Here is a 26,071-nt window from a genome sequence, read left to right as displayed (position 1 = left end):
TTATGTCTGAAAAATTCCAGTACAAAACTAGTTTTCAACAAGACATCTCGGAAAACTAGGTTTAATTAATGAAAAGGAGTTTTCACCAAGGCGTTACAGAAAACTAGTTTTAACTAGAGAAAACGCGTGTTCACATAAAACGGGTTCTGTATGGTACAGTACATGAAACCTTGTAACTTTACTTATACTTAGTTGTAATACTACGGATGTTTGAATTTTAATTACTCTGATTGAAATGAGTTGAAAAGAGGCTCACGTTTGTGATACAAATTACAAGCTTTCATGAAACAGGCCCCGGGCAACCAATTCTGATGGATTTTTTTGTCTTACACGTGTAATGACGTTGAACTCATGCGTTCCCGCTGTGCCAAGTTTAACAACAAGTATGTACAAGATTTTAATGAGATTTAGACAAACAGGCAACAAATAAAACGGAAATTAAAACCATCATTCGTCGAAACAAAATCAACGACGATTTAATTAGTAGGTAAGTTGTAATTAACAATTGACATTATTAATCTTTTTGTATGTTGAAAATTGTGCAATTTTATATTAATAATGAGAAAAATATACGTTTACGATGATAAAAGGCAGGCTATGGCTCTAAAAAAGCTTATTATGAAAGTACAAGATTAAGCGGCAGTAAATAATAGATAATAGTTTACGTACTTACCTACGTATTGGGCAAACAAGAAAAACGTTATTACCTACTATAAAATCATTAGTACTTTATTCCAGTAAGACCTCAACGAGTGATAATAGTAGTCGGCAGTAAATAATAGATAATAGTTTACGTACTTACCTACGTATTGGGCAAACAAGAAAAACGTTATTACCTACTATAAAATCATTAGTACTTTATTCCAGTAAGACCTCAACGAGTGATAATAATAGTCTAGTACTTATATGGGTTTAACTATTTCTATCCAGCTAATGTGGGTCGGAAATTTGATCACGATAACTCAAGGAAAACATATAAAACTTATTCTCTGGTCCTAAAGTTGCGTGACAAATGTTAAGTACCAACTTAGTTCCAATAATTGACGAGAACCAGTGAAAGCGCGCAAGCCAGGTTGTTGCAAGAGATCGTGAAACGGCAGACTTAAAAAAATATAAAGACTCCAGGGATGTTTACGAAGTGATCACACTTTTACGACTTTTTCGATAATGATGTTGGTATATATTTGTATCGCTTATAGGCATCGAACGGAGGAGGCCGTAAAAGAGTAGCCGGCTTTACATAACTAAACTTTGCTGGGCTTGTATACTCTGAAAATATTTCTCTAAAAATGGAAGGCAAGTTTGATTTAGCATTTAATAAAGATTTCTTTGAACTTTATAACTGGGTGTAACACCTGACTTTTACACGTGTATACATAATGCTCTCAGGAACTTTCTAATGAACCCAACCTAAATAGATAATGTTGTGCTTATTTCATCAATTTTCATTTAGACAACTTTCGACAGCCACTTTCATCAGGTTGGCTACATTATGTTACTCGTAATTCAAATCTTAGGCCAATCAGATTCAGCTCATTGGGTTCAAATTAAATTACAACCTATGAATAAAATGAACAATTAAATATTTAATTATTTTTGGAAACTAAGTCGGTAAATTTTTATAAGCTCTTTCAAAAATTCAAACTCGCCGGATACTTATATAACTAGTTATATTACTACGACAAAGTAGTAAAACAAAGTGTTTCAAGCGGATTGTATCAATTCGTCAATAGCTGAAGGTCCTTCCGCACCGACGGAGACCGTTATAAAAGAGCCTCGTAATTATTATAGAAGTGTTTTCTTTTGTCGTCCTACTTAGACGTAATTGGAAACATTGACACTGATTCAAAGAAATGTTAAAACGAAAAAAAAAACGAGACGGCAGATTTTTATTTCGCGATTTCGGGGTTGGCCTCAGCCATAGTAAAACTTGTTAAGTATTACGTATGACCTACATATGCACCCCTCAGAGTTTGGACAGGGATAACAATTTCACCCTGTATACGACGTGAGGTTACTGTTGGTTTGTGTATCAGCCGCTAAACTAGCCAACTTAGTTTGTGTTGCATATCACTAGACCGGGTACTGAATCACTCACAGTATTCTAAGTAGAACAGGCCTATATTTTGTGGAAATGGATATGTACTTACGGCTTTTTGTGTAAGAATGAACTCCCGTTAGTTCCTGGGAAGTTGTTCTGAGTTAGTTCCGCCTAGAACTAGGTCCTAACTTTAATTAAAGCTCTAATAGCTTTCATTAGAGGACAGTTGATAACGAAGCTCGGCTCGTAGCCTCGGGGTTTGTGGATGGTCGGTTATCTGTTTTAGCAGCTTGTACTTAAAAATAATTAAACTGTGCCAGCGTATATAAATAATGGACACTGCGGTAGTTACCAACCTAATGGTTTAAACACAATGCTCAGCTTTTTATGCGTAGCATTCGATTCTGTGAGACTGTTTGCTTATTGCGTATCATTCTAGTTTAGGAATTTGTTGTTTTTCTTTAATTATCTGTACAAAACGTAATTCGCGAAATTTTGACAGTAAATATCACTAAATTCGTTTAGTAGGTACCTAATAATTCTACTTTTAATCTAGAATAAGTATACTGAAACCAAAACGGAGTACTGGTGTAAACATATAACTTATGCATTTACTACCGGTCGATTTACGATTAATCTGAATAGTTACACAGCATAGATCTGGTGTTATTTCGGTGATCGTGTCAAAACGACACTGCTCTAAAAATGTCTGTAACGAAAGCCGGGTGGTGGGTAGAGAAGGGAAGGCCTCGTTGTTTCATCGCTTACAAAACCGCCAACGACTGTTAGACGAGAACTAGTAAAGTGGGATCTCCGACTTTGCACAGTCACTATGTATATCGAGGTCATGGTTAACTGGGTCCTTATGTTATCATTTGTCTTTAGCTGATACGCGATTGAAATAGCAGCCAAGGATGCGCGGGAGTTTAGAAGAAGCTGAGGAAAAGCGCGCGGGGGAGGGGCGCGCCCACGCACTGCCCGCCGCACCTTACCGCCCGCCTCGCACCAGTCAGCAACTGTGACTCGTGTTGGCTGAACCATCTGTAGGGCCATCCTCTTTTTCATACCGTAGGTGAGTCCAAGTGACGTTTAATATTTGTACTAACTACAAAATCGCGCCGGAAAATAAGTGCATTAAATCGAAGTGAAGTGATATATCAACTACGTGGTGTCGGATCTACTGATGCATCGCTACAGTGTGTGAATATGATTCGTGCGAGCTCCGAAACAAGCCAGTGTGACTGCGGAATTTAGCTCCTATAACGTGGATTGTTAAACCGTGAACACTGCTAAACTAACTTAAAATCAACTGGTTTAAGTTTTTTTAACATCTTCAGCTGTCATTCATAACTAACTAAATTTTTTATACCTAAACCCATTATATATTTTGTATTTAATTGCTACTTTAAGACAAGGTCATACCACATTAAGAATTAGGTGGTAGGATTTAGGGGAGAAAAACAAGTCGTGTTATATGAGTAGGTACGTTTTTGTATTCCTACCTTTATTCCAGTATATAATATTACTTTTAAACACATTATTATTTCAAATTTCTGTACGCCACAGAAAAAACATCCATAGATCTAATTACGTTTTGTAATGTTTGTAACCAAAGTAGCGCAGCATACCACCAAATTAGGTTTGGTGGGAATGTGAGCCAACCTATTTCCGTCGCGCGCGCACCGGCCGGCGAGCCCGCCCACCCGACCATCGGCCAGGCGCGACGATCGCCGAGCGTGCCCGAGCTCGAATCTAATAATAGAATTTTCTTTCAGCAACATTTTATTTTGAGGAAAATAGGTACTTCGGGCCGTCCTAAATAGTTTGACGTGACCTAAATACCATGATTTATTATTAATTTAGTCATGAGAATCACCTCAACAACATTAATATTTAATGGCAATGTATAATATAGTATTAATGTTTGTAAAGATATTGCAAATTATAAAAGTCAATTAGCGTGATAAAAAATCTATTTAGGGTATTTTTTTTTAATAAATTTAATTTAAATGGGTTTTACACACTTTTTATAGAAAAAATAAACTTGGAACATCGCGTATCAAGTGACAGTTTCTTCATCCGTGACACTTGGCTCGCGGCCAAATATTAGGTTTCAATTAGGAACTTTACCTATTGTTCCGCGGTGAAATTACCAAATACGAATTTTATAATGTTTATTGATTAGAACGTCCTCGCATACATCAAAAATGAACATAAATTACGAGTATTTTAGCATTTAACGCATTAGAATGGAAGAGGACAAGTGAAGGGTTTTCAAACTGACTATAGGGTTTATATATACGTATATTTTTTTACTTTATATTTACAAATAGTGGGAGCTACAAAAAATTTACAGTTATCTCTTATGCCCGTTCACATCTATTCCAGTAGCATTCCAGTCTAGTAATCGAATCCAGTAGGTACTGAACTGGATCGAAACGTTTACATTAATTCCAGTAGGTGAATTTCATCATCCAGCGAATTTATGAAGACTGTTATCAATAAGCAATACACTTTCACAATTTAACGTTTAATTTAGCACTGGATTGAAAGTCTACATTATTCCAGTGGCGCTGGATTGGGCGAGCTGGAACCAAAAGTAGACCTTACTTACTCCAGCATGATTATATTTCAATTCCGGTTCACAGTATTCCAGTAGCATTCCAGCACTGGATTCGATCACTGAAATGGAATGCCACCGGAATAGATGTGAACCGGGCATTAGGCCAATGAGAAAATCTCGTTCTGAGTAGGTATATCAACAATGATTTCATCTTTTCCCACTTAAGCACCCTTTTTCGAAACAACAGTGTTAACAACTCACTTTTTACTTGAAGATTTTAAAATTAAACTAGCGCCAATACATAATACCTATACCTAGTCGCGTACCTTTGAAAGAAAAGTGAAAAGCTTGTAAATTTAGGTTTATTTTAATTTATTGATAAAGTTCATTATTTAACTTGATTTGAATTACCTTTTTCAGGACACCTAATCCAACACATACACAATGGCGGATGATGATGTAAGGTATGTGAAAAACGTGCTCGTAATTATTAATTCACTGACTTAAATGCAGCTCTATGACGTCAAATGCTAGCGACCTACCTAGAATTAATCGGATAGCGATACAACAGGTAAGGTACATATAAAGACACAACTCACACTGTTTATATTGTTCTACATTCAAATTTATGCTATTCTACAGCATAGGAATTTTGTAAACAATGAGAAGTTTAGATTTTGTTTCACGTATTTTAAATGTAACTTAACCTTGTATGCTGCCTGTCAAATTTGATAATTGAAAAAGTGACCTTGACATTTACAACAATAGATTAAAATTCTCACGCACGGATCCGTGTCTAAGCATACGAGGGGTTAATACATAACATATTGTACACATATACACGGAGCCTTTTTATTCTTTTAAACAGAAACAATTTGAAACAGTATTATTTTATACATTAACTAATATGTCTTTTTTTTCTTTTTTTTCCATTATTTGCGGCTGCCCCGTCGATTCCATCGTGTTCCTGAACTGAATGCTACAGTATTGAATGCGAAGTCCCCTCGAGACTCAGGTACTTTTTGTTGTCATAACACAATAACACACGCTACTCTACACAAAGACACATCCGATAATAAATACATTATATTTATTTTCCTTTTAAACTGAAAATAAATACAAATTAAAAAAATTATGGGTTGTTAAATGGTATACACTCTGCCTTTAACAAAGTGATGACATTTTTAAGGGCATAATTATAAGCCTGAATTTTATATGAAGAGTTTCCAATTAATTACTGCGGAGAAATTCAAAGTTCCGAGCGACATTCCCCTATCCGCATTGTGCTAGCGTGAAGACTATATCCCAAACTCTCTTAAGAGAACGCTCAGCAGTGGAACGTACATACCTACCTATATAGGATGGCCAGTTTTTCCTACAAACCTTCTGTTTAAAAATATGTAGGTACATACTTACTACATATTTAATCATTATGTTTGAGCTATACAAAAATACAATAACTATTTAGCTCACATGTGTAAAAAATCGATACTTTAGAAAATTAAAATAATTTGCAACGCTTACGCAGGAACCAGTGTCAACAGACGATTTATTGCTCTAGTTAAGAAAAATACCACGTCAATATTTGCAAACAATAAGGTTAAAATTACACATGAATTTCTGTTACAGCATTTGTGTATTACTTTCATATTATTATGACGTTTGTAAGTCTGTGTTATTGTGAATATGGTCCTAATGGACGCTTACTTATGTACATGTCGTACCTAATATCAATCAATTCGAACAACTATGCTAACACACAGTGTCTAATTGTAAACAAAGTATTAAACATATTGTCATGGATTTGTTGAACGAGTTTTAAATTTAAGTAATCATAAGCACTACCAGAACAATTTATGTCGGTTAAAATTATATATTATTAATTTATTATATATTATATGTAGCGTGATGCTTAAGGTTTTCATAGCTATAGACATGTTGATGGACAAAAATCTGTAAAATAAAAATTGCGGCAATTCATGACATGATGTTAAATAATAACACGCACTAAGAGCCACGCCAAACTAGCGTCTTGCGAGCGTCGGAATCTAGCCAACTCTATGGCTGCTGCTCGACGCAACGTTGGCGCAACTGAGCTGCTACATTTCCCATTTCTCATAGCACTGACTAGACGCCGACGCTCAAACGACGCTAGTGTGGGGTGGTCCTTACGCACACGTTTTCACTAATACACACATGCATCACATTACCCGCACACATTGCACCGATAAATTGTTAATAAAACACTGTATTTTTTTGTCGTATGTACAAATGGCTGATTTACATATAAGTACGCCAATTTGAGATATTTCCAATTAGGTCACCTAACATTAAATTTGAAAAAAGGATACTTAGAAGTGTCTATTCTAGCAGACATTGTGTAAATGTGTTTGTTATTATTATTGGGAATCAGGCTTTGGTTCGTGTTATGATGTTTACAATTATACCTTTTTATATTACCTACATTTCAAAGTAACTACTTAATACATTTAAATTAAGTATTACATTTATCTAATCTCAATCTCAAGTTGGCGTGTTATATAACTTTTCTGTTTAAATAATTATGTCCCTTCATTGTGTATTTCAAATGTCGTTTTCGTATGCGATATAAGTAATTAATACATTTGTATTGTGAATAGGTAATGGACGGCCTATGGATGCAAATTACATACCTACGTTGTAATAACGTTAAATTTTATCACAATTATAATTTAATTTGTGTTTTCGTTACCTTCTGTGCGTTTATCCCTCTCAATGTCACCAATTGGATACCAAACTCGTTTGGTAATAATTTGTATGTACTTTTTTTGTTGTAAATCCTAATCGACTTTTTTATAGTATTATATATTTTTGTTGTAAATCAGCCATATCGAAAACAAACATAAAATGCACCATTAATAATATCTACTTATTTAAAAAATAAGCTATAATTTTCGTAGTGCATTTTATGTAGGTACCTATTTAATGTCAAAACTAACTTGTTAATTTTTGTTATTTGACCTCGTCATAAGAATTGTTTTTATTTCTTTTTCAGAGAAAGCGTCTCGAGGAGGTAATGTACAAGCAACAACGGAACACTACTTGTCCATTTACCGTCCTACCCTTTTCTTCCCAAATATTCCCACACACAGACCTGTCTAGCTGTCTACACGTAACACTAAATTCAAATATATAGATAGATAGATAGCGTTTATTGGTAAAAAGTAATATTTTACATGTCAACAGTTATACAGTTCATCAGTATTTACATAGTGCGGTAAATTTCATTTCGTTGTAATAATTTAAGTAAGTACTTTAATCAAGGAAAGTCACATATTAGTATATATTCAAACAAATTAAATTATTAAAATAATATATGTCATATTTATAGTTTAATTACTTGATTTCTTTGTTTAAATATACATACTTGATATACCTACAACTACATGAGAGTAAACATTAGTAAATTCATTAAAAATGTATATGTTTCATTCTCATGTACCAATTTGACCCTGTAGGGTATTTTTTTACCACATTAAGAGACAAATATATGTTTTTGGTGACAGATCTACTATTTTGGTAACAGAACTATTGTTTTGAGGACAGACATTGTACTCGTATTCAGGCAGTAGAAAATTGGGCTCAAAGCATTAATTAAGCTTGTGCATTAATTTGGTTATTCAAATTTGGGGACCGTTTGATTAATACAATGACAACTCTATTTGTTGGGGATATATCAATATAATATTGATTGATTTGTTAATACAAATCTACTCGTATATTTTGGCGACAGAAAGATTACACTTTTATTGGTATAAATCACGTCTCCATGAATCTTCTGTATTCTTTCTCTTATCTGTAGGAGCATGTATTTTCAGGAGACACTATTCTAGTTACAAGATTTGTGATATCCAATCAATCAATCAGTTTATTTGCAATAAAACATACTTAAATGCATGCAAATTCAATTATATGGTGCACAATAAAATCAACATAAAATATAATAAAACAATCACAACAATAATATTGCATTACAGATTAATAGAATGTCAAGAGTCAGAATTACGCGTAGGTACAATATCGATGTCAACAAAGTTTAATCTAAAGCATTTGCAAAATATTCTTTAATAGAATAAAACGGTTTATTTATAAGGTAGTTTTTTAATTTAATTTCAAATGTCCTTTGATCCTCACATGCTTTTATGCTAATGTCCAATTGTATTGTACGATTAGAAGATAACAGAGGTAGGTAACCAACCATGTTAGGTAGGTACCTACATCTAAAACCAAATTTCATATCTAAATCACATAAACACAAATTTACACTACCTACGGTTTCACATAAATACATGGTACGCCATTCCTAATTTCTCGATATTATTATAAATTTGACTTGTGCAGGCGAAGAAGGCCAAACAGGCCGAGATCGACCGCAAGCGCGCGGAGGTGCGCAAGCGCATGGAGGAAGCTTCCAAGGCCAAGAAGGCGAAGAAGGGTTTCATGACCCCCGAGAGGAAGAAGAAGCTCAGGGTGAGTATTGCGAACAGACTGAACTTGCACTTCAGTAGTGTTCAGAGGGTAATGAGCACTTTAGTAAACAATTTTTATTTAAATGTGATTTTTTTAATAGTTGCTGCTGCGTAAAAAAGCCGCTGAGGAGCTGAAGAAGGAACAGGAGCGCAAAGCGGCCGAGAGGAGGCGCATCATCGAGGAGAGGTGTGGTAAACCCAAGAACATTGAAGATGCAAACGAAGGTAAATATGCCTCTGCTTTTTGAAAGTACTATTAACTATTCTCAATTATTAAAATAGCGAATACATTTTTCCTCACATGTCTAGAATTAAGCACTCAAATCTATCTTTATTTCGTCATATGCTTCACATCGCCAATATTTTGTGTATCTGTTTCATCTGTTACCCATGTGCATACATGTATGTGTCACGTTATAGATGATCTTAGGAGGATTTGCAAAGAACATCACGAACGCATCAATCGTCTTGAAGACCAAAAGTATGACCTGGAATACATCGTTAAAAGAAAAGATATTGAGGTAGAGAGACGAGTCCAACATAAGTCTCAACTATTTTAAACGACTCACCAAACTGACATCTCTTCACTTTCTTATTTAACGTTATTTGTGATGTCGAAGTGGCGTGTTTCTCTCGTCTGGTTAACTGATTAAACGTTCTTGCTGGGCCACCGGGACCCTCCCGCGCAGGCCATCTTTTCTATCCTAACGCGTATCTATATTTCTTCTAAGCTCCATGTGAAGTACTGATTTGATTGTTGTGCGTATGCTGACTACTTTCTATTTTCCGATTTTTATATTAAAAATCTTCTTTTCATCAAAACTTAACCGATACGTTTTCGGTGTAAGCTGTCGGTGGTTAGGGTGTAAATGGGGAGATTGGCGCGGATAGCGAACACTTGGTAATACTTAAGTTATTTTATAGCGGCTCTAACGAGCATCATAACCGGGTACCATCAGCGTATCGGCAAGCTCGAGGAGGAGAAGTACGATGCGGAGATCGAAGTAGCCCGCAAACAGCTCGAGGTCTGATCTGGTTTGGGCTCTACGCAGTACACACTTAATATATGCAATTAATTCAGAGTAGTTCATGCCGACAATGTGACTAGTATTCAATTTGTTTGTTTTCGCAGTCATAATGATCACTTGCGGAGCTGAAAGTAAAAATAAAAACATCCTTAACAGTGTGGATAACAAGTATATAAGTTTAAATGCTGAAATAACATTGAACCGTTGTAGTCACCAGCTGTCTCTCGCAGACAGAGCCAAAAGTAGAGATCATCGAGAGCCTGCGCGGCGCCATGTAGCTTCGCTTTCGCTTGATCCTCCGCCGGCAGTAGTCCTAGCGTCGTGTCACACACTACACACGATTTTTATAATGTTCACCTGAAAATGTGATTGTATTTTTCTATAGCGGAACTGCAGACGATATGTCAAATGTACTGGCACAGAATATACAACCTTGAGGGGGATAAATATGAACTAGAACGAGCCATTCAAATTAGGAAAATGGAGGTAAACTGGATAATAGGATTGGGAATGCATTATGATATGAGTTGATACTGATTTAGTTGTTACGACATGACATGATAGTTGTACGGCTCAACGCACACATGCACACGTCGCTCCACGTCGACAGACGCTGGTCACTCACACCGATGCCCATGCTCATTCTGCTGGCTCAATAATCTGTCTTTCCTTTTTCTTTAGCAATGCTCAAGAGAATAATACAGGAGTATTATGACCGCATGTATGTGTGTGAGGGCCAGAAGTGGGATTTGGAACATGAAGTCAGGAAAAGAGATTATGAGGTATTGACCAATACTTTATAACCATTGTGAATATCACAGTCATTGATTATGTAACAAACGTGCGCGTGTGACAAATCGTGTACATTGTTAACGCTTTGTAAGTTTTCGGTTGTTTGTTGTTGAGTTGTAAATAATAGTCGGGGCCGTCGGTAGTGCTGTATAGAGCAGATATGTAAAGTAGAAGGTCCTCGGGCGCACAGGCGCAGCCCAGCCACGGTAAGGCGTGAGGTGCAAAATCGATCACGGCGCGTCATCCGACAGGAGCTTACACCGCTAACTACACTAACGACAGTAACCGCCCGCTCGGCGAATCGTAACAGTAACCACACTCTCACCACTCAACCACGCGGCGCCCCGGGCTCCGCTGCATGTCCGCGTATAACATCATCTCACTGGTCGCTCATGTCATCTCCATACGTCGCGTCATTTAGAATACGTACAAAAGATCGTATGAGCCAGCCGTCCTCGACGACGCAAGGTAGCTCTTAATAAGCTTCCTTTTATCTATAAGCTTTGCCTGTTGCATGACATTATCGTATAGTTAATATGTTATAACAATCGACGCATCTGAAAATCTGAATCCTTATTAACCATTCCCTAAAATAGTATGGCACTTGAATAATATCTTAAACAGTGTGAAAGCTATAATAATAACCGATCTCCGACGTTGCAGCCGCTAGTGTGACGCTTCGCGTGTGTTGCCGAGCTTAGTGGCCTTACTGAATTTTCTCTTTTTGATGATAACAATTAGAATTGACGTTAAAGTACCATTGGAACGCTGGACTGGTTCCTCCATTGGCACACGCAAGTGCATAGTGTAAGTGAAACTTCTTGTTCCAAATCTCCAACTTTTCATGTATGTGCCGACATTTCCGCGCGAAATGTTTTTGCGTGTTCGGTTGCTGATATATGCCCCATAAACCTTTTCCATACCCTTTGTTATATTTTAGACACGGGTTGTGTTTAAATAGAAAGTGCCATGCTCTGGTCGATGTTGCCCTTCCTTCCCTGATCAGTCGAGTGCCGTCCGCTCGAGCACTCGCACCGGGACACGGAGTGGTGTACCATACTATGCTCACTTGCGAGTCCAGAGACACACATACATACATATCTCAATTACTATCCACATTCGCAAGTCAGGATCGATTTTGCACCGTCACTCCATAATACACATTATACGACGTCGTACTCATACATTAAATGTCGATGTTTAGTGGTTGTTATGAAACGTTCGTTTTGGGTAGAAATACTCACAATACATACAGCGCTCAATATGATACAATTTCGACCACCGGACGTAGTCACTGGTGCCGTCCGCTATACACTAAATATTGCTAAAGACATAAAGTCGAAGAAGTACTATATTGATGGCGCTGTGTTGCCTATGTAAAATATTGCACTTGATGTTGATGTACATGAAATGTGGAGACAGGTGCTGCTGGAGACCAGCTACCGATGACGAGGCACGATAAGTAGATTTGCTGCACGAAGTAGTAAAATGTGGAATAGTTTACTTGGTATATCATGTAGTAGGACAAAGAGCACAGGTTAAAGATATAAAGGCAAACTGTATTAGGATATGGGACTGACCTGACCTATACCGATCATTCTACATACAGACAACAAAAGTAATTATCTCTGTATACAGCTCGCTAATAACACTGCCTAATCTTCGCTCAGCTATATCTTGTTCTGTGCTTTGTTGTTTCATTGACCGAGCGTAACAGCCGGCTTAACATAATGCTCTCAAACGCGTGGTTTTGATTTTTTCTGATTTCTTCTGTCAATGTGTTGCATGATTTTATATTCATGTGTAACATTTTTTACAACATTTGCACATCGTTCTACAAGTTTGATAAATTTATATAATCAACAATTATGAATTGGCTTTGACCTCTTACGTTCCTTAACATTTATTAATTTTTTGTTTAGTCTCAAACTTGTAGAATGTAGTTATGCATGTTTCTTCAAATACATTTTTAATACGAATATCTTACAGTATTTCAGTGTATTAACTTAAATTCCATTTTTTTTAAACATGCTCATCATTGATATTTGTCCTCTTAATTAATACCTACAAATCTTGTCATAATACATATAATGTATATTATTTTATAATGTCTGTTCTTCTAGTTAATAATTAAAGTTCACATATACCATTAACTATGACTTCTATTTTCTTCATTCTTTTCATTACTATCTTGAAACCGTTTATCATTTATAAACGTTATTCCGGCAGATCTCCGACCTGAACTCCCAAGTCAATGACCTCAGAGGAAAATTGTAAGTACCAAATAGTTTACAACAATTCATCAAAATCATAGAAATGTTCCGTTTTTAGACATATTCTGATTTTTAAATCTTTTAAAAAAGTCTGCACTACCGTAAAATGGTGCTACTTTGCTCCAAAATTGGCTCCACTTTAAGGAGATTATGGATATTTTTTAAACTGTTCCTCATTTAAATATTCAGACAAGTTGAATATGAAGAAGAACATCTCATGTAACATATTTCATCGGTAAATCAACTTTATGAAATGTTGTTTTATATAAAACGAAGCTTTGAATTGGGCACAACATACTCATTGTTGGGGGTATTTTTGCTCCTACCTATAGTTCACTTAGAGGTGCAAAGTCACCCCATTGTGCGCCAAATTAATAGACCCCGCCAAGAAAAGAAATTAATTTTATGACTAAAGTAGCAATTCATAAAGTATATACAATTTCGTTGATCTGAGTGTATAAATAATAATATAGAAATATCATGGTTAAATATAATAAACGTTAAATCATTTTTTTTATTTGGAGCATAGTTATCCACCAAGGAGCAAAGTAGGACCATTTTACGGTAATTATGTAATTACTAAAAACAAAACATAGACAATAAGGGCTGATTTAGACGGCGCGCGAACTCGCATGAGATTTTAGTTACGTTGCGGACCATTGAGGTTACATTAATTCAGCCGACCGATCAAATAACGCAATGTTATGAAACTCATGCGAGTTCTCGCTCCGTCTAAATGAGCCCTAGCGTACATACTCGTACCGTCGTGATGTTGGCAAGTTAGCAACATGTGCCTGTGAATACGATCCGTTGTAATGATATTCGCGTCGGGGTGTAAGGAACTCAGGGGCTCTTGTCTGCTCTTCACTCCCTTTGTTGTAGACGTCACATACGAGAGAGTGTAAATAAAGTATCTTTCGACGTACCATTCAATCAGTACCCGTAGAAAGATACCAAAGTAATCAAAGAAAGAAATTACTTTAAAGTAACTCACATATTACATATACAATTATACATATGAGTAGGTATAGCCTACGTATCTGCCATACTAAGGTGCCCTCAAAATGACAAATTAGCTTTTAATCGAATTTAAACTACCAATTCAAAATTAGCTTTTGTAGAGACATATTATAATGTATATCTATACCTATTTTTTTACATCACTTAATTTTATTCAAAATCTCGTAATCGCATAGATAGTATATAGATACACTAAAGTGTAACAGTTATTCAAAATATCGCATTTTCTTTCAGCGTCAAACCTACACTCAAGAAGGTGTCCAAATACGAGAACAAATTCGCCAAGCTCCAGAAGAAGGCCGCCGAATTCAACTTCCGTAACCAGTTGAAGGTTGTCAAAAAGAAGGAGTTTACCCTTGAAGAAGAAGACAAAGAGGTAAATTATTCCTTTATTAATCTTAAAGTTTGTATGCAGTATCGCCATTGCCCAATAAATGGCAACAAAGTCAGCCTTAAAACATTTTAAGATAATAACAGTACAGTAAGATGTAAGATAGTAACAGTACCTATGTTAATTACTTCGAATAGGTTTGTTAAAAATATCATTAAAAGTGACTTTGATCTATATTCTATAAGTAATTTCACGAATCACGGATTACATTTGCAGTGGTGTTCCAATCATTGTAGGTATGAAGTTAATATGTTCACATTGCAAGATGTTCTGAGTACAATCAAATTTAGTCGATTACAAGTACATACACGACCAATTATGCTTTTGTTTCAATATAAAGTGACTCGTTTTCGTTGCTCTTGGGTGTCATTCATGCGATGATAACCGATTCTCACTTTAGATTCTACTCCCTGAAAAATCTGTTACGTTGCGCGGGTACATTACAATATTAATTTTCCTCTTATCTTGATTAACTTTACCATGATATAATACATAATGAATTAACTCAAAACCACTTACAAACTATAAAAACTCACAGTATAACAATAATACCGATTAGTACTCTGCAAGTAACTTTTCTAATCCTACGACGCGCTCCCAGTCCCATAACGACTTTATCGACTCGAAGTAATATTATTATGTATCTTTCTAGAAATAAACTTTTCTGTACTAATATTCAACAGGCTAAGAATGCGGAGAAGGCTGATTGGGCTATCGGCAAGAAGTAAACACTGTAACATCACGTCACCAACTTAACCCATCTACATAACATCTGAAATCAAATTTGATGGATTTTATTTATTACGAATTAATATAAGAATAAATTTCTATTATTATTAAAAATACTTATTTTCAAATGTTCTTATGATACCTAACATGAATAAGGTGAGAAAAGTTTGGGTAAATTCGTTGTACTACCTAAATCATAAGCTTGCGCTTCGAGTCAACGTTCTTAAATGTTTTACTCGAGTATCACGCGAGACCCCGCTTCGCAATTCCTTAAGTTAAATTTTTACCTAATTATATTGAATTGAATCGGTGCTAATACATATTTTTTTAGCCTTTGTTACTAACTCTGTATATTATTTTTGTGGTAATGTAATTTACCAGAATCGGTAGGTTACTGCAATTATCTCAAGTAGGTAAAAAATATATCTTCAAAAATTCTTTTGTTTTTCCAACCCGCGCAAACTTCAAATGGTTACAGACTTAAATGACCGCACAAAACAGTTAAGGTAGCTAACTGCACATAGATCTAAAACACACGTACTTACACAATTCTACAGTTCTTGATTAGATTACGTTTAGCCGTGTGTTAATGTTACCATATTTCACAGGGCGGAGTTGGAGGAAAGGTAAACGCTTACATAGAACATGCCAGCACCACAGTGTAGACACGTTTTACTGAGCACAAGATACACGTGGCACGCTGTAGATAACTTTCTCACTGGCTTTATAAATGACTTAAGTCAATTTCAGAATGGCAGCTAGTAGCAGTATTAGTTATTCTCGCGTAGGCACTTAAACTTTGCCGATTATTAGATCTTGTCAGGAATTCGTTTTATGCACTTCACTATCTTGCTTTAATTTTCTTCAAGGCAGTTAGTAATTTGACAAATAGATTGGAAATAGTCGTTTACGTTTAATTCTGGAACGCAAGCGCTTCGCGGTATTGCGTATATAATTTTATAATAGGTACTGTATGTAATTTTGCCAATTAGATATCGCCATACGATTGAATAGATTGCGCTTTGTCTATTAGAAGCTTTTTAAATACTTATGTAAATAAGCTTTAATGCGTGTAAAATGCTTTATGTACGATGCTAAATGGGGAAGTGTTTTCTTTTGTAAGCATAAAAAAATCTAATCTCACAGCGTTCAAGGATGCATAAGGTAGATGCCACTGACGTGCATCACAAAATAGTAGTTTATGCAACAGTGATATAATAAGGGTTAGGGGGTTTAAACGAGACGTAGTCGAGTTTTGTAAAAAAAAGACCCGAGAATTTTAAGAACCAATTATGAGCTGTTGCATAAACTACTATTTTGCGTCACAAAAAAAATGTATTTATATTCGTTTATTTTGCTCAATTGGTACTTTTTACACACTTTTATTTAGCTTCACCGCGTATATTCTTTGTATATACATATACAAAATGTCCCAAGAAGTAGTGATATACTGAAGCTGGGAGGTAGAGGACCTAGAGGGCTATCTGAATCACCCCCATGTATGTTCCGCGATTTTTCGTATTTTCGGAGTTATGATTTTTTTTAATTTTTCACCTGCGCCGAGTACGATGAGATTTTTATTTATGGTGACGTGAATTATTGCGGTAGATGCTTGATTTTTTTTGTGTGCTAAGCTGATAGATAGGCCAATTCAGTATGGTAACATTTACTAACGTTAGATCTTTGAATGGAATTAAAAAAAAATTTAATGCCAAGAAAGATAAAATTACCCAGTATGTTCACAACTTCAAGGGCGCTTAAAAAAATAAAACATACTGGGTAATTTTATCTTTCTTGGCATTAATTTTTTTTTTTAATTCCATTCAAAGATCTAACGACAGTAAATGTTCTACCGCAATAATTCACGTCACCATAAATAAAAATCTCATCGTACTCGGCGATAGGTGAAAAAAAAAAAAAAATCATAACTCCGAAAATACGAAAAATCGCGGAACATACATGGGGGTGAATCAGATAGCCCTCTAGGTTCTCTACCTCCCAGCTTCAGTATATCACTACTTCTTGGGACACCTTGTATGTGTTTCAAATCTTATAACTTAAATTTGAACCACTTCCCGGTGTCTGATTGAGCTGAAATTTGGTATACTTCCGTTTTTCCGATGACAATGCAATATTATGCTAACATGGAGCTGATCTGATGATGCAGTCGGAATATAGCCAAAGGACCTCTTCAATGAAAAAACATAAACACATTGAGTTTAGGCTTATTAGAAAGATCTCGAGACGCACTTTTTAGATATGTAAAGGTGAGAAAGTAAAGTCAGCAATAAAAGTGTGTATCAAAAATATTTTTGATGGTCACTTGTTCTTTTATAGCAGTGGAAGGATATGACCTGATTAGTCATACGGAACTGATATTGGCACTTTTGTAAATAATACGAACGTGTTTAAGTATGTACAGGCTTCGTGTGTGAGCGTGTAGTGAATATAGCGCGGATTAGTTCTTCTTGATAATTGATTAAATGCAGTAAAGCGCTATTCATCGATGGAGTTTTGTGATTGTGTATTAATGCTTGTGTTTTTTTTTTCACAGAAAAAACCAGACTGGTCCAAGGGCAAACCCGGCGATCAGAAGGTAAAAGAGGAAGAGGTTGAGGCATGAAGTGTTGAATCACACCTACCAAAAACTATATGTGACCTTTGTCGTATTCCAGCCGACCTTATTGCCATAACTGTCTCAAATTCAATGTGATCACCCATCCTTTTATGTATCTGGCTAGTCCGACCCATTGGAAATTCCTTCCCAGTTCAGCCTATGGCAGTTCCTCCATTATTGTATGTATTGTCTATAAACCAATCATGTCTACCATTTCGAACATGTAATTTTATAATTATTTATTTATTACAATAATGTTTTTTTATAAGATATTTAATAAAAATACGATACGTTTAATAAAAATTAATATTCTGTACTATGTTATGTGTTGTCTATGTACCTTTGTTCCCTTTATCCTTTGTTCCCGCAACCAGTGAAGTAGCTAGAATTTATTTAGACCTGGTTTTTGGTCCCTGTGTTCGTATATAATATAATTATGTAAATTAGAAAACTCCTTCCTAATGAAAATATTCCTTATGTAATCGAATTCGTTCATGTGTTAACTGAATTCAAACAGGGATGGGATCGTTTTTCACCGTAGCATCGGTATCCTTAAAATAAACCAACAATGGGCCAATTCGAACTTACTTTTTGATGTCTAACTGATATAATTTTGTTATCATTCGTCTGTGTGTCTCGCTCATGTCTAATGCACGAATGCACGCGCAGATGATAACAAAATGACATCACTTTAATATCTAAATGTAAATTCGAATTGGCCTCAAAATTACTACTGCCTATTGACAGGTATATTATATTCGTTGTAGTAATCTAGGGATGGTTTTGGAGACCTTAGTAATGAATAATGATATATTTAGAGATGTGACTAATGGAAATCGATTGGCATAATAATATAGGAAGTAAGACGGAAACCAATAGAGAGAATCTATTGTATTATACTAAATTACATTTTTAATTGAAATTGAAATTAAATAATGTTTGTGGTGATAAAATACTAAAAATCAATACATCGATACATATCACTCTCTCTGTTGGATACAGAGTGGGCACGCCATAGTACGGAAATCGTTTTGGAGGCCGCTTCTGATTCAACAATTTGGTACGGTATTGATCTTATTTTCATACTAGACTTTAAAGATCGCTTACGCTGACAGGTGCTCGCAAAATGCAAAGCTATGCGTGAGCTACACCAATCACCAAAACAAGATCGAAACTATAACAATTTGATGAATCAGAATCGGCCTCTTTTAGTGCGCGCGACATTATTTCTGTATAATATACATTTAACATATTATGACACGTCAATTTATGTGTAAGTTACTCGAGGAAGTCACTATATAATATTATGGCGAAACCAGCGCAACATCAAGAATAAATATTAAAATTTACTAAAATTGACAAGCATCCATACGTTGAAGTTTCAATGGAAACTCAGTTCAACGGTTTCAGTTGCAATGGCGTTGTTAATTGAACTGAGATTCTGTCAACCTAAATTCAATCCGCCGTCACGGGGTAAGGACGGTGAGGTAATGCCATTTGAGGCGGAGTGGGACGTAGCCATCATGTATGAAATACTATTATTTGTTCTGTGCTGTTTCTCTATCTATATTAAGTTTACTGATAAATAAATGACGTCAAAAGTATTAGGTACCTATATTACGTTTCATAAATCTCTTAAATTCATAGAGACTACAAACATTAAACTTTATAAAGCACAAAGCCATTGACTCAAGTATAAAGATACTGACCCAGTTGTACGGATAAGACCACCTGGCTTTTACCCCACGTGCTACAAAATTGGCTAGCGCTAGCACCTTTACTAGCACTGTTGGTATGACGCCAAGATTTATAAATGATTAGTGTTCAGCGGCAGTTGCGCATATCTAAGAAAACTCCGTGGACACATGCCAGAGCTCCATTTTTAACCCCCGACGCAAAAAGAGGGGCTACGGGTGGACCGATTTCGATGCGGTTTTTTTTTACGTGACATCGAGTTTCCTTGCGATGGTTCTGAAGCTACATTTGATGAAAATCGATCTAGCAGTTTAAAGAGCTCTTTTCCAAAATGATATAAGGCATTATTCGCATGAAATTTGGAACATAGCGTAGAGGGTTTTTAAATTTAATAGTTATGGCAGCATAATAGTTACACTATAAAGCATTGGTTTACCTCGTGTCGATTTAAATTTAATTCCTTATTTTTCGCACTTGTATCGTAATGTACTATTACAAGCTTATAAAAGTAAATGGTGAAGACCATGAGACAGGAAATAATATAACTCAAAATATGTAAATATAATTGGATTGTTCTGAATCCCCACCAACCACCTCTTTTTTGAAAACTAGAAACTCTTTTCTGACTTAATTTGTTTGTGGATAAGTATATGTCGTCGAAACGCTGATCGATATCACAAGTAAGCCGAAGAGCTCGGCAAAAGTTCTTTTCACCTCAGCAGCTCGAACAAGGGTACTTCTCACTGAGTGTCTCTGTTCTCACTCACTGAGTGAGACAAAATGACATTCAAGTGACCTTTATAGTCAAATGTCATTTCAACATGCGGGGTCTAATACAAGTTCGAAATACTTGGGTTCTATTATCTCTGTCCCTTTCACACTGTTAGCAAAAAGAAACAGACAAAAAAAAGTTAAAACGACATTCAACGGTATATTCACGGTTTATAATAAACCCCCGAAAAACTTCAGACCGCATCGTTCCAAACCACGTACGAGTATGAATTTTTAATAATTAATTAATAAAAATAAAGTTTAAGATTTGATAAAAACTGATAAAATACTATATTTTAGGTATTTTATTGTACAATTAAAATAATGAACTCAAAAAATACACAGATCATCACGCAAAATTAATTATTTTACTTTTAAGAATTTGCACCACAGTTGACAAATAGTACATATCCGCAATTCGGACCGTATCTTACAAAGATTTTTTTTACAAAAAAAAAGTTGTCGATTGAAGTGTCAGTTGATGTTTGCTATTTCCATATTATTTTACTGAAATTTATTATTACGTTTTGTTTTTGTGTTCCATTGCGGTAATTAAACTTAATTGTTTGTATATCTTAAGAAAACATGAGTGCAGGTATTAAGTGATGAAGAAGGATTACTTACGTTTTTCAAGTTGTCTAATAGGTATGTTCTCACTGCTCAGGTGAAAAATGTTGTGTACTACACGAGATCAAAGTTATTTACATCTCGTGCGCTTATGAGTCCCTTACTACGCTCAAGATCCTAAATTAGATTCACTCGCTACGCTCGTGAATCTATTATAGAATCTTTCGTTTGCACGGGACTCAAAATAAGCACTCGAAGAAATATCAAACTTTGATCTCTTGTTGTACAAATAACTATAGTGGCACTTATCAGTGTAAACTCAACAGAGTTTGGCTAATAAAAGTTGAACCTGGAAAAACGCACTCTTTGATTACAAGGATTGCATTAGAGACTTTTTATGATTTCTAGAACGTAGAAATTATAAAAATTTTAGAGAGTATTTAATAAGTATAATAAGAACATTTCGGTAAGTTTGTATTTAGTAAATTCTTGCTATAGCCGGGTTTCTCGATTTCGTTGAGTAGCACCTGTTAACTATTGTTGTACCTATTATTACTATTAGTATAGTTACTAAACTACTTTTTTTTTCATTTGTCTCTTCTATGGAATGTAGTTTATATTCCCGATGTTTTTCAATGAAATTGAGAGATGGACCTTCCGTTGCTTTGACCTCTAGCACAGGTTTATTTTCTGTACACAAAACTAAAACGTAAATTTTATTGTTTATGGAAAAGTCCCATTGAACTAGTACCGATTTTTTTTATGGCTGAAATTTATTTAAAAATAAGATTAAATGGAAGTATGTAGATATAATATTTTACTTAAATACGAGTAACTTAGGGCAGGCTAATACATATAGAACTCATTCAGATAAACGAATTATTATGTCATTAGACAAATTTAAATTGACTCCAGAATTAGCTAAATCTGGAATCATTTTAAAATTGTCTAATGCCAGAATAATTAGTTTATCTATATTATAATAGTAAATAAAAAACATCCACAATAATACAGAATCTAATTGCCAGATTCTACAGAAATTTACATGTGCTGCATAGTGGTAAAATAATAATATTACATAGTAAATAATAGTATGCAATGCAAGCTAAGTATATTACGTAAATTGCTTTTGCAAATCTAGTATCCCACAATACATTTACAATACATTGCTTTGAGAAAGAGCATGCTAAACCAATTTAAATCACTCATTGAGCTTGGAGCGAAATTTCATCCAAAGCTTCCCAAATTGCTTGTGATTATCATAAAGTGAACGTCGTGACGTCACCGCCAGTGTCGCTCGTGCTTTATTAAATTTTATCTCACCAATTTTGGGTAAATCCATCGATATAAATAATATGTAGTCCTTTATGTGTCCTTTATGCATATAAGGCTCCATAAAAACGAAAGAGTTTATTAGGAGTAGCAAATAGTAAATTGCTAGAAAAATGTTTCATACAGCTAAGCAAATTCCAATGGAAATCCATGGATGAATTGGCTTACTTAAATTAGATGTGCGCTTTAAAGCTTGTTGCTTAAATGAGTGGGTTACTTATAATTCTTGCGTTTTATTAAACGAGACAAACTTTTTCTCAACTTAAACGTCATACTTAGGAAGGAGAAGCCGCAGCAGCTCCGGCTGAGGGCGCTCCAGCTCCAGCAGCGGAGGGTGGGCCCCCAGCTGAAGGTGCACCTCCAGCGGACGGCGCACCCGCAGCGCCAGCAGAAGGGGCCCCCCCAGCGGACGGCGCCCCCGCAGCGCCGGCGGAAGGGGCCCCGGCAGCACCTCCAGCAGAAGGTGCCCCACCTGCGGAAGGTGCCCCTCCGGCAGAGGGCGCCCCACCTGCAGAAGGCGCCCCCGCCGCGCCCCCAGCAGAAGGTGCCCCACCTGCAGAAGGAGCTCCAGCAGGTAATTCTTTAACAAATAATTCTGAAATACCAAACAGGTTTAAAACTTGAAACCAAAGCATTCATAGAAATATTATTTTAACCTATTTACACACTAAGAATGAATCTCATACCGTACTTAAATACGAATGTATCTTCGTTTCATTACGAGCCTATGCGTATGTGTAAAATTCTATATACAGTATTGGCATAGAGAACTATAGTAAGACAAGAGTGCTCATTCCATACATCAGTTTTGATACCAAAAAGACTATTAGCATCTAGCATCGAGTAGCAGAACTATCAGTAATGCTACTTGACAATAGATGTAGCAGTACTGATAGTTCCGCTACTCGATGCTAGATGTAGACACTGAAATTAATAGTCTTTTTGGTATCAAAACTGATGTATGGAGTGAGCAATCTATGTGTTTTTTTTTCTCTATGGTATTGGGTAATTATTACATTGTGTTTTAAACAGCGCCGCCAGCGGAAGGCGCACCACCGGCAGACGGCGCACCACCGGCAGAAGGCGCCCCTGCCCCACCTGCAGAAGGTAATATAGAAGGATTATTATCTCTTTTATTATAGGTTCAAAGAATCGGTGCAAGCTGCAAGGGTCAGACAAGGTTCATGTCAACATTATGGAACTAAATTGTCATTTTCCTTGTACATAATATGAAGCTTGCACTGATTCGTTTAACTGTAGGTACTACGCTGCCAACAAATGCTAAGAGAAACCCGATGTAGGTATGTATATGACGTACCTATGTAGTTATTCATGTGATAAAAATCTGTTGATAAAGAGATGCTTATTTTCTTTATCAAGCGGTATCTAAAACAGTAAAAACTAGTCAATAAAAGCGTCATTACCTACTTATTTCACTTCTCATCATTTTAACAAGAAATTATCACGCTAAGGATGACTCGTGCCTACTTGAATAAACTAATCTTTATCTTTATCTTATCACACTAGACCGGGCCGGGGCCGGGCCGGAGTTTCCGGCACTTCGTTTTTTATGAAAGCATCACGTGATCACCGTCATAGAAAATGCCGACACGTCAGCCCGGCCCGGTCTAGCGTGAGTCATCCTTTAGTCGGTCAGCACGGTATCTCCTGACTTTCTGGGCGGTTGTAGGTGGCATGAAAAGCGTGAAGTCCGCAGTTGTTTCCTCGTGTAAAACATAATATGTGACGTTATCTATGAAAAGGGGCCTTATTGTCGATGGGCGCTTACGCCATTATTAACTGTGCTCCGATATAAAAACAATGCCGCGCGACGCTGTGCGGCGTAAGCGCCATGGACAATAAGGTCCCTTTTCATAGATAATGCCCCATATATAAAATTGTTTAAAGGAGCTCCTGCGGATGCGCCAGCGCCAGAGGCTGCGCCTGCGGAAGGTACTTTATGTCGTGAACTTGTCTGTAATTGTCGTTTGTGTAGAATAGAGTACACTGTGTCGTCATAATTTGTATTTGTCCTTCAAGAACTCAGTACCTCGGCCATGCAGATTTAATGTTCACTTCACATTCATCTTTTCTGCTCCGGAAAGTTAAGAACATTGGGGATACAAATACCCGCATTCTGATACGCCCGAAAATTACGTCGGACAAATGATTGGCCGCTGCTGGAGCATTCGTCTTGCTGGAAAGATTTCCTAGCGTGAAGTATATTACTCAATAGGCTACGATTTTCCCACTAACGTTTGCCAAGCATGATTACTACCTATGTATGTTGATATAGACTATCAATTCAATGTTTCCTATTGAACTGATATTCCATATATCAATTTAGTAATCATCTAAACAGTGAATACTTAATAGAAAGGTCGTAAACTTAAAACTTAAAACCACATGTTATTCTAGCTAGGTGGAATGAAAAATATGGTTTTACCAGCGTTTTAGTGAATTATTTTGCACCTCTTCTTTAGAGGTTGTAACAAAAACAGTGAGGATCCGTTTAAGCGCATGTTCGGTATCGTGTTCCGATTAGGAAAAAGTAGAAGATTATTTTTGACGCGAATTTTTTTTGGCTATATTTGTATAAAATAAAAATAAAATAAATCCGAGTCAAAAATGTTTTCTTCTACTTTTTCCTAATCGGACCACGAAACCGAAAATGCCTTTAAACGGATCCCCACTATTTTTGTTACATTCTATATAAGCCAATAACGAGCCGCCGAACATACAATGAATCAATATAAATCAATATACTACGAGCACATAAAAATACATATTATTTCTTTCAGCTGCCCCAGAGCCCGCTCCCGCGCCGGAAGCGGCGCCGGCACCTGTCGAAGGTTAGTTTGAAGTGTCCTACAAATACGATAAGCTGGCATATACAAATGACTGGGATGTAAATGTATAATTGGTATTGCACTTTTTATCTGATCTGATGAGCACAGTTTATTGTTTTTGTTTGTTAGCTAACCATTATTTTTACGATTATCATACTTAACTAAATCGGGACTTTATCGCGTAATTAAACATAAACTTGAAAATGTCGCAACTTTCAAATAAATAAAAAGAGCCATGTTATTGGCAACTTCTGCAGGTTGGTACAGTTGCCGTTAACTTTTAGTTAAGATTTCGACACAAGATTTAGTTAGTTTAATTTTATTATTATGTAACTAACCCGATTTAGTTTTTACATAAAAGACAACTTGAAAATATTATTCGTCCACGAACTGTAAAATCGGACGAGTTAAGATAATGATTCTTGTTTATTATCGAGTTGTGTTACCTGCATCTCTTTATGACCAACAAAAGCAATCAGCTATGCAAAGCAAGAAGTTAATGAAGTAAACTAACCACTTTTGTTTACAGCATCCGCCTAAAGCAACTCAGCTAGCATCCGATGACATCAAATGCATCATACACAGTGATTTTATCAAAACACGTATTTATTACAAGATAGGATCTTTTCTACCGTACAGTCCGTACATCATTGACATTTGTAAATACATTTTCTATAATTAAATAAATAATATTATGAATTCGATTTTTTATTTTATCTTGGTGGTCATTATAACTATACAAAGTAAAATAATAGAGTTAGGTAATTAATAAAAAACTAATAATTATTCAAAACCTGATTCGTCACTAAAATAAGTTAATGATGCCAGTCGAAGGACAATCATACATTTTATTCATAGAATTTTGTACCTACCGTGCACAAAAATATGTACTATG

At 35.8% G+C, this 26,071-nt stretch overlaps 2 protein-coding genes across 16 annotated transcripts; both read left to right on the top strand.

The window, feature by feature from the left end:
• Positions 1 to 2,969: 2,969 nt before the first annotated feature.
• Positions 2,970 to 18,281, top strand: LOC134662817 (troponin I). Of its 15 annotated transcripts, none has more exons than XM_063519129.1 (10): positions 2,970 to 3,113; positions 5,025 to 5,063; positions 7,639 to 7,656; positions 8,985 to 9,113; positions 9,214 to 9,337; positions 10,037 to 10,137; positions 13,162 to 13,205; positions 14,460 to 14,601; positions 15,954 to 15,971; positions 17,900 to 18,281. In XM_063519129.1, exons 2-10 carry the CDS (start codon positions 5,049 to 5,051, stop codon positions 17,966 to 17,968), a joined length of 660 nt encoding a protein of 219 aa, XP_063375199.1. In that variant the 5' UTR covers positions 2,970 to 3,113; positions 5,025 to 5,048; the 3' UTR covers positions 17,969 to 18,281. The 15 variants fall into 15 exon arrangements, with proteins under 15 accessions (XP_063375199.1, XP_063375198.1, XP_063375197.1 ...); XM_063519128.1 differs by lacking the exon at positions 10,037 to 10,137 and adding an exon at positions 10,526 to 10,626 and having other exon boundaries at positions 2,972 to 3,113; XM_063519127.1 differs by lacking the exon at positions 10,037 to 10,137 and adding an exon at positions 9,533 to 9,633 and having other exon boundaries at positions 2,972 to 3,113.
• Positions 18,282 to 21,788: 3,507 nt separating this feature from the next.
• LOC134662684 (skin secretory protein xP2-like) lies at positions 21,789 to 25,861 on the top strand. The gene is made up of 5 exons (XM_063518956.1): positions 21,789 to 21,794; positions 22,607 to 22,896; positions 24,243 to 24,280; positions 25,129 to 25,179; positions 25,706 to 25,861. The coding sequence occupies exons 1-5, from the start codon at positions 21,789 to 21,791 to the stop codon at positions 25,714 to 25,716; spliced, it is 396 nt and encodes a 131-aa protein (XP_063375026.1). The 3' UTR covers positions 25,717 to 25,861.
• The last annotated feature ends 210 nt before the right edge of the window (positions 25,862 to 26,071 follow it).

The sequence above is a fragment of the Cydia amplana genome, chromosome 3, assembly GCF_948474715.1.
Source record: "Cydia amplana chromosome 3, ilCydAmpl1.1, whole genome shotgun sequence".
Taxonomy (NCBI): Eukaryota; Metazoa; Arthropoda; class Insecta; order Lepidoptera; family Tortricidae; genus Cydia; species Cydia amplana.
Note: the sequence above shows the minus strand (reverse complement) of the source record. Positions and strands in the feature narration are given on the sequence as shown.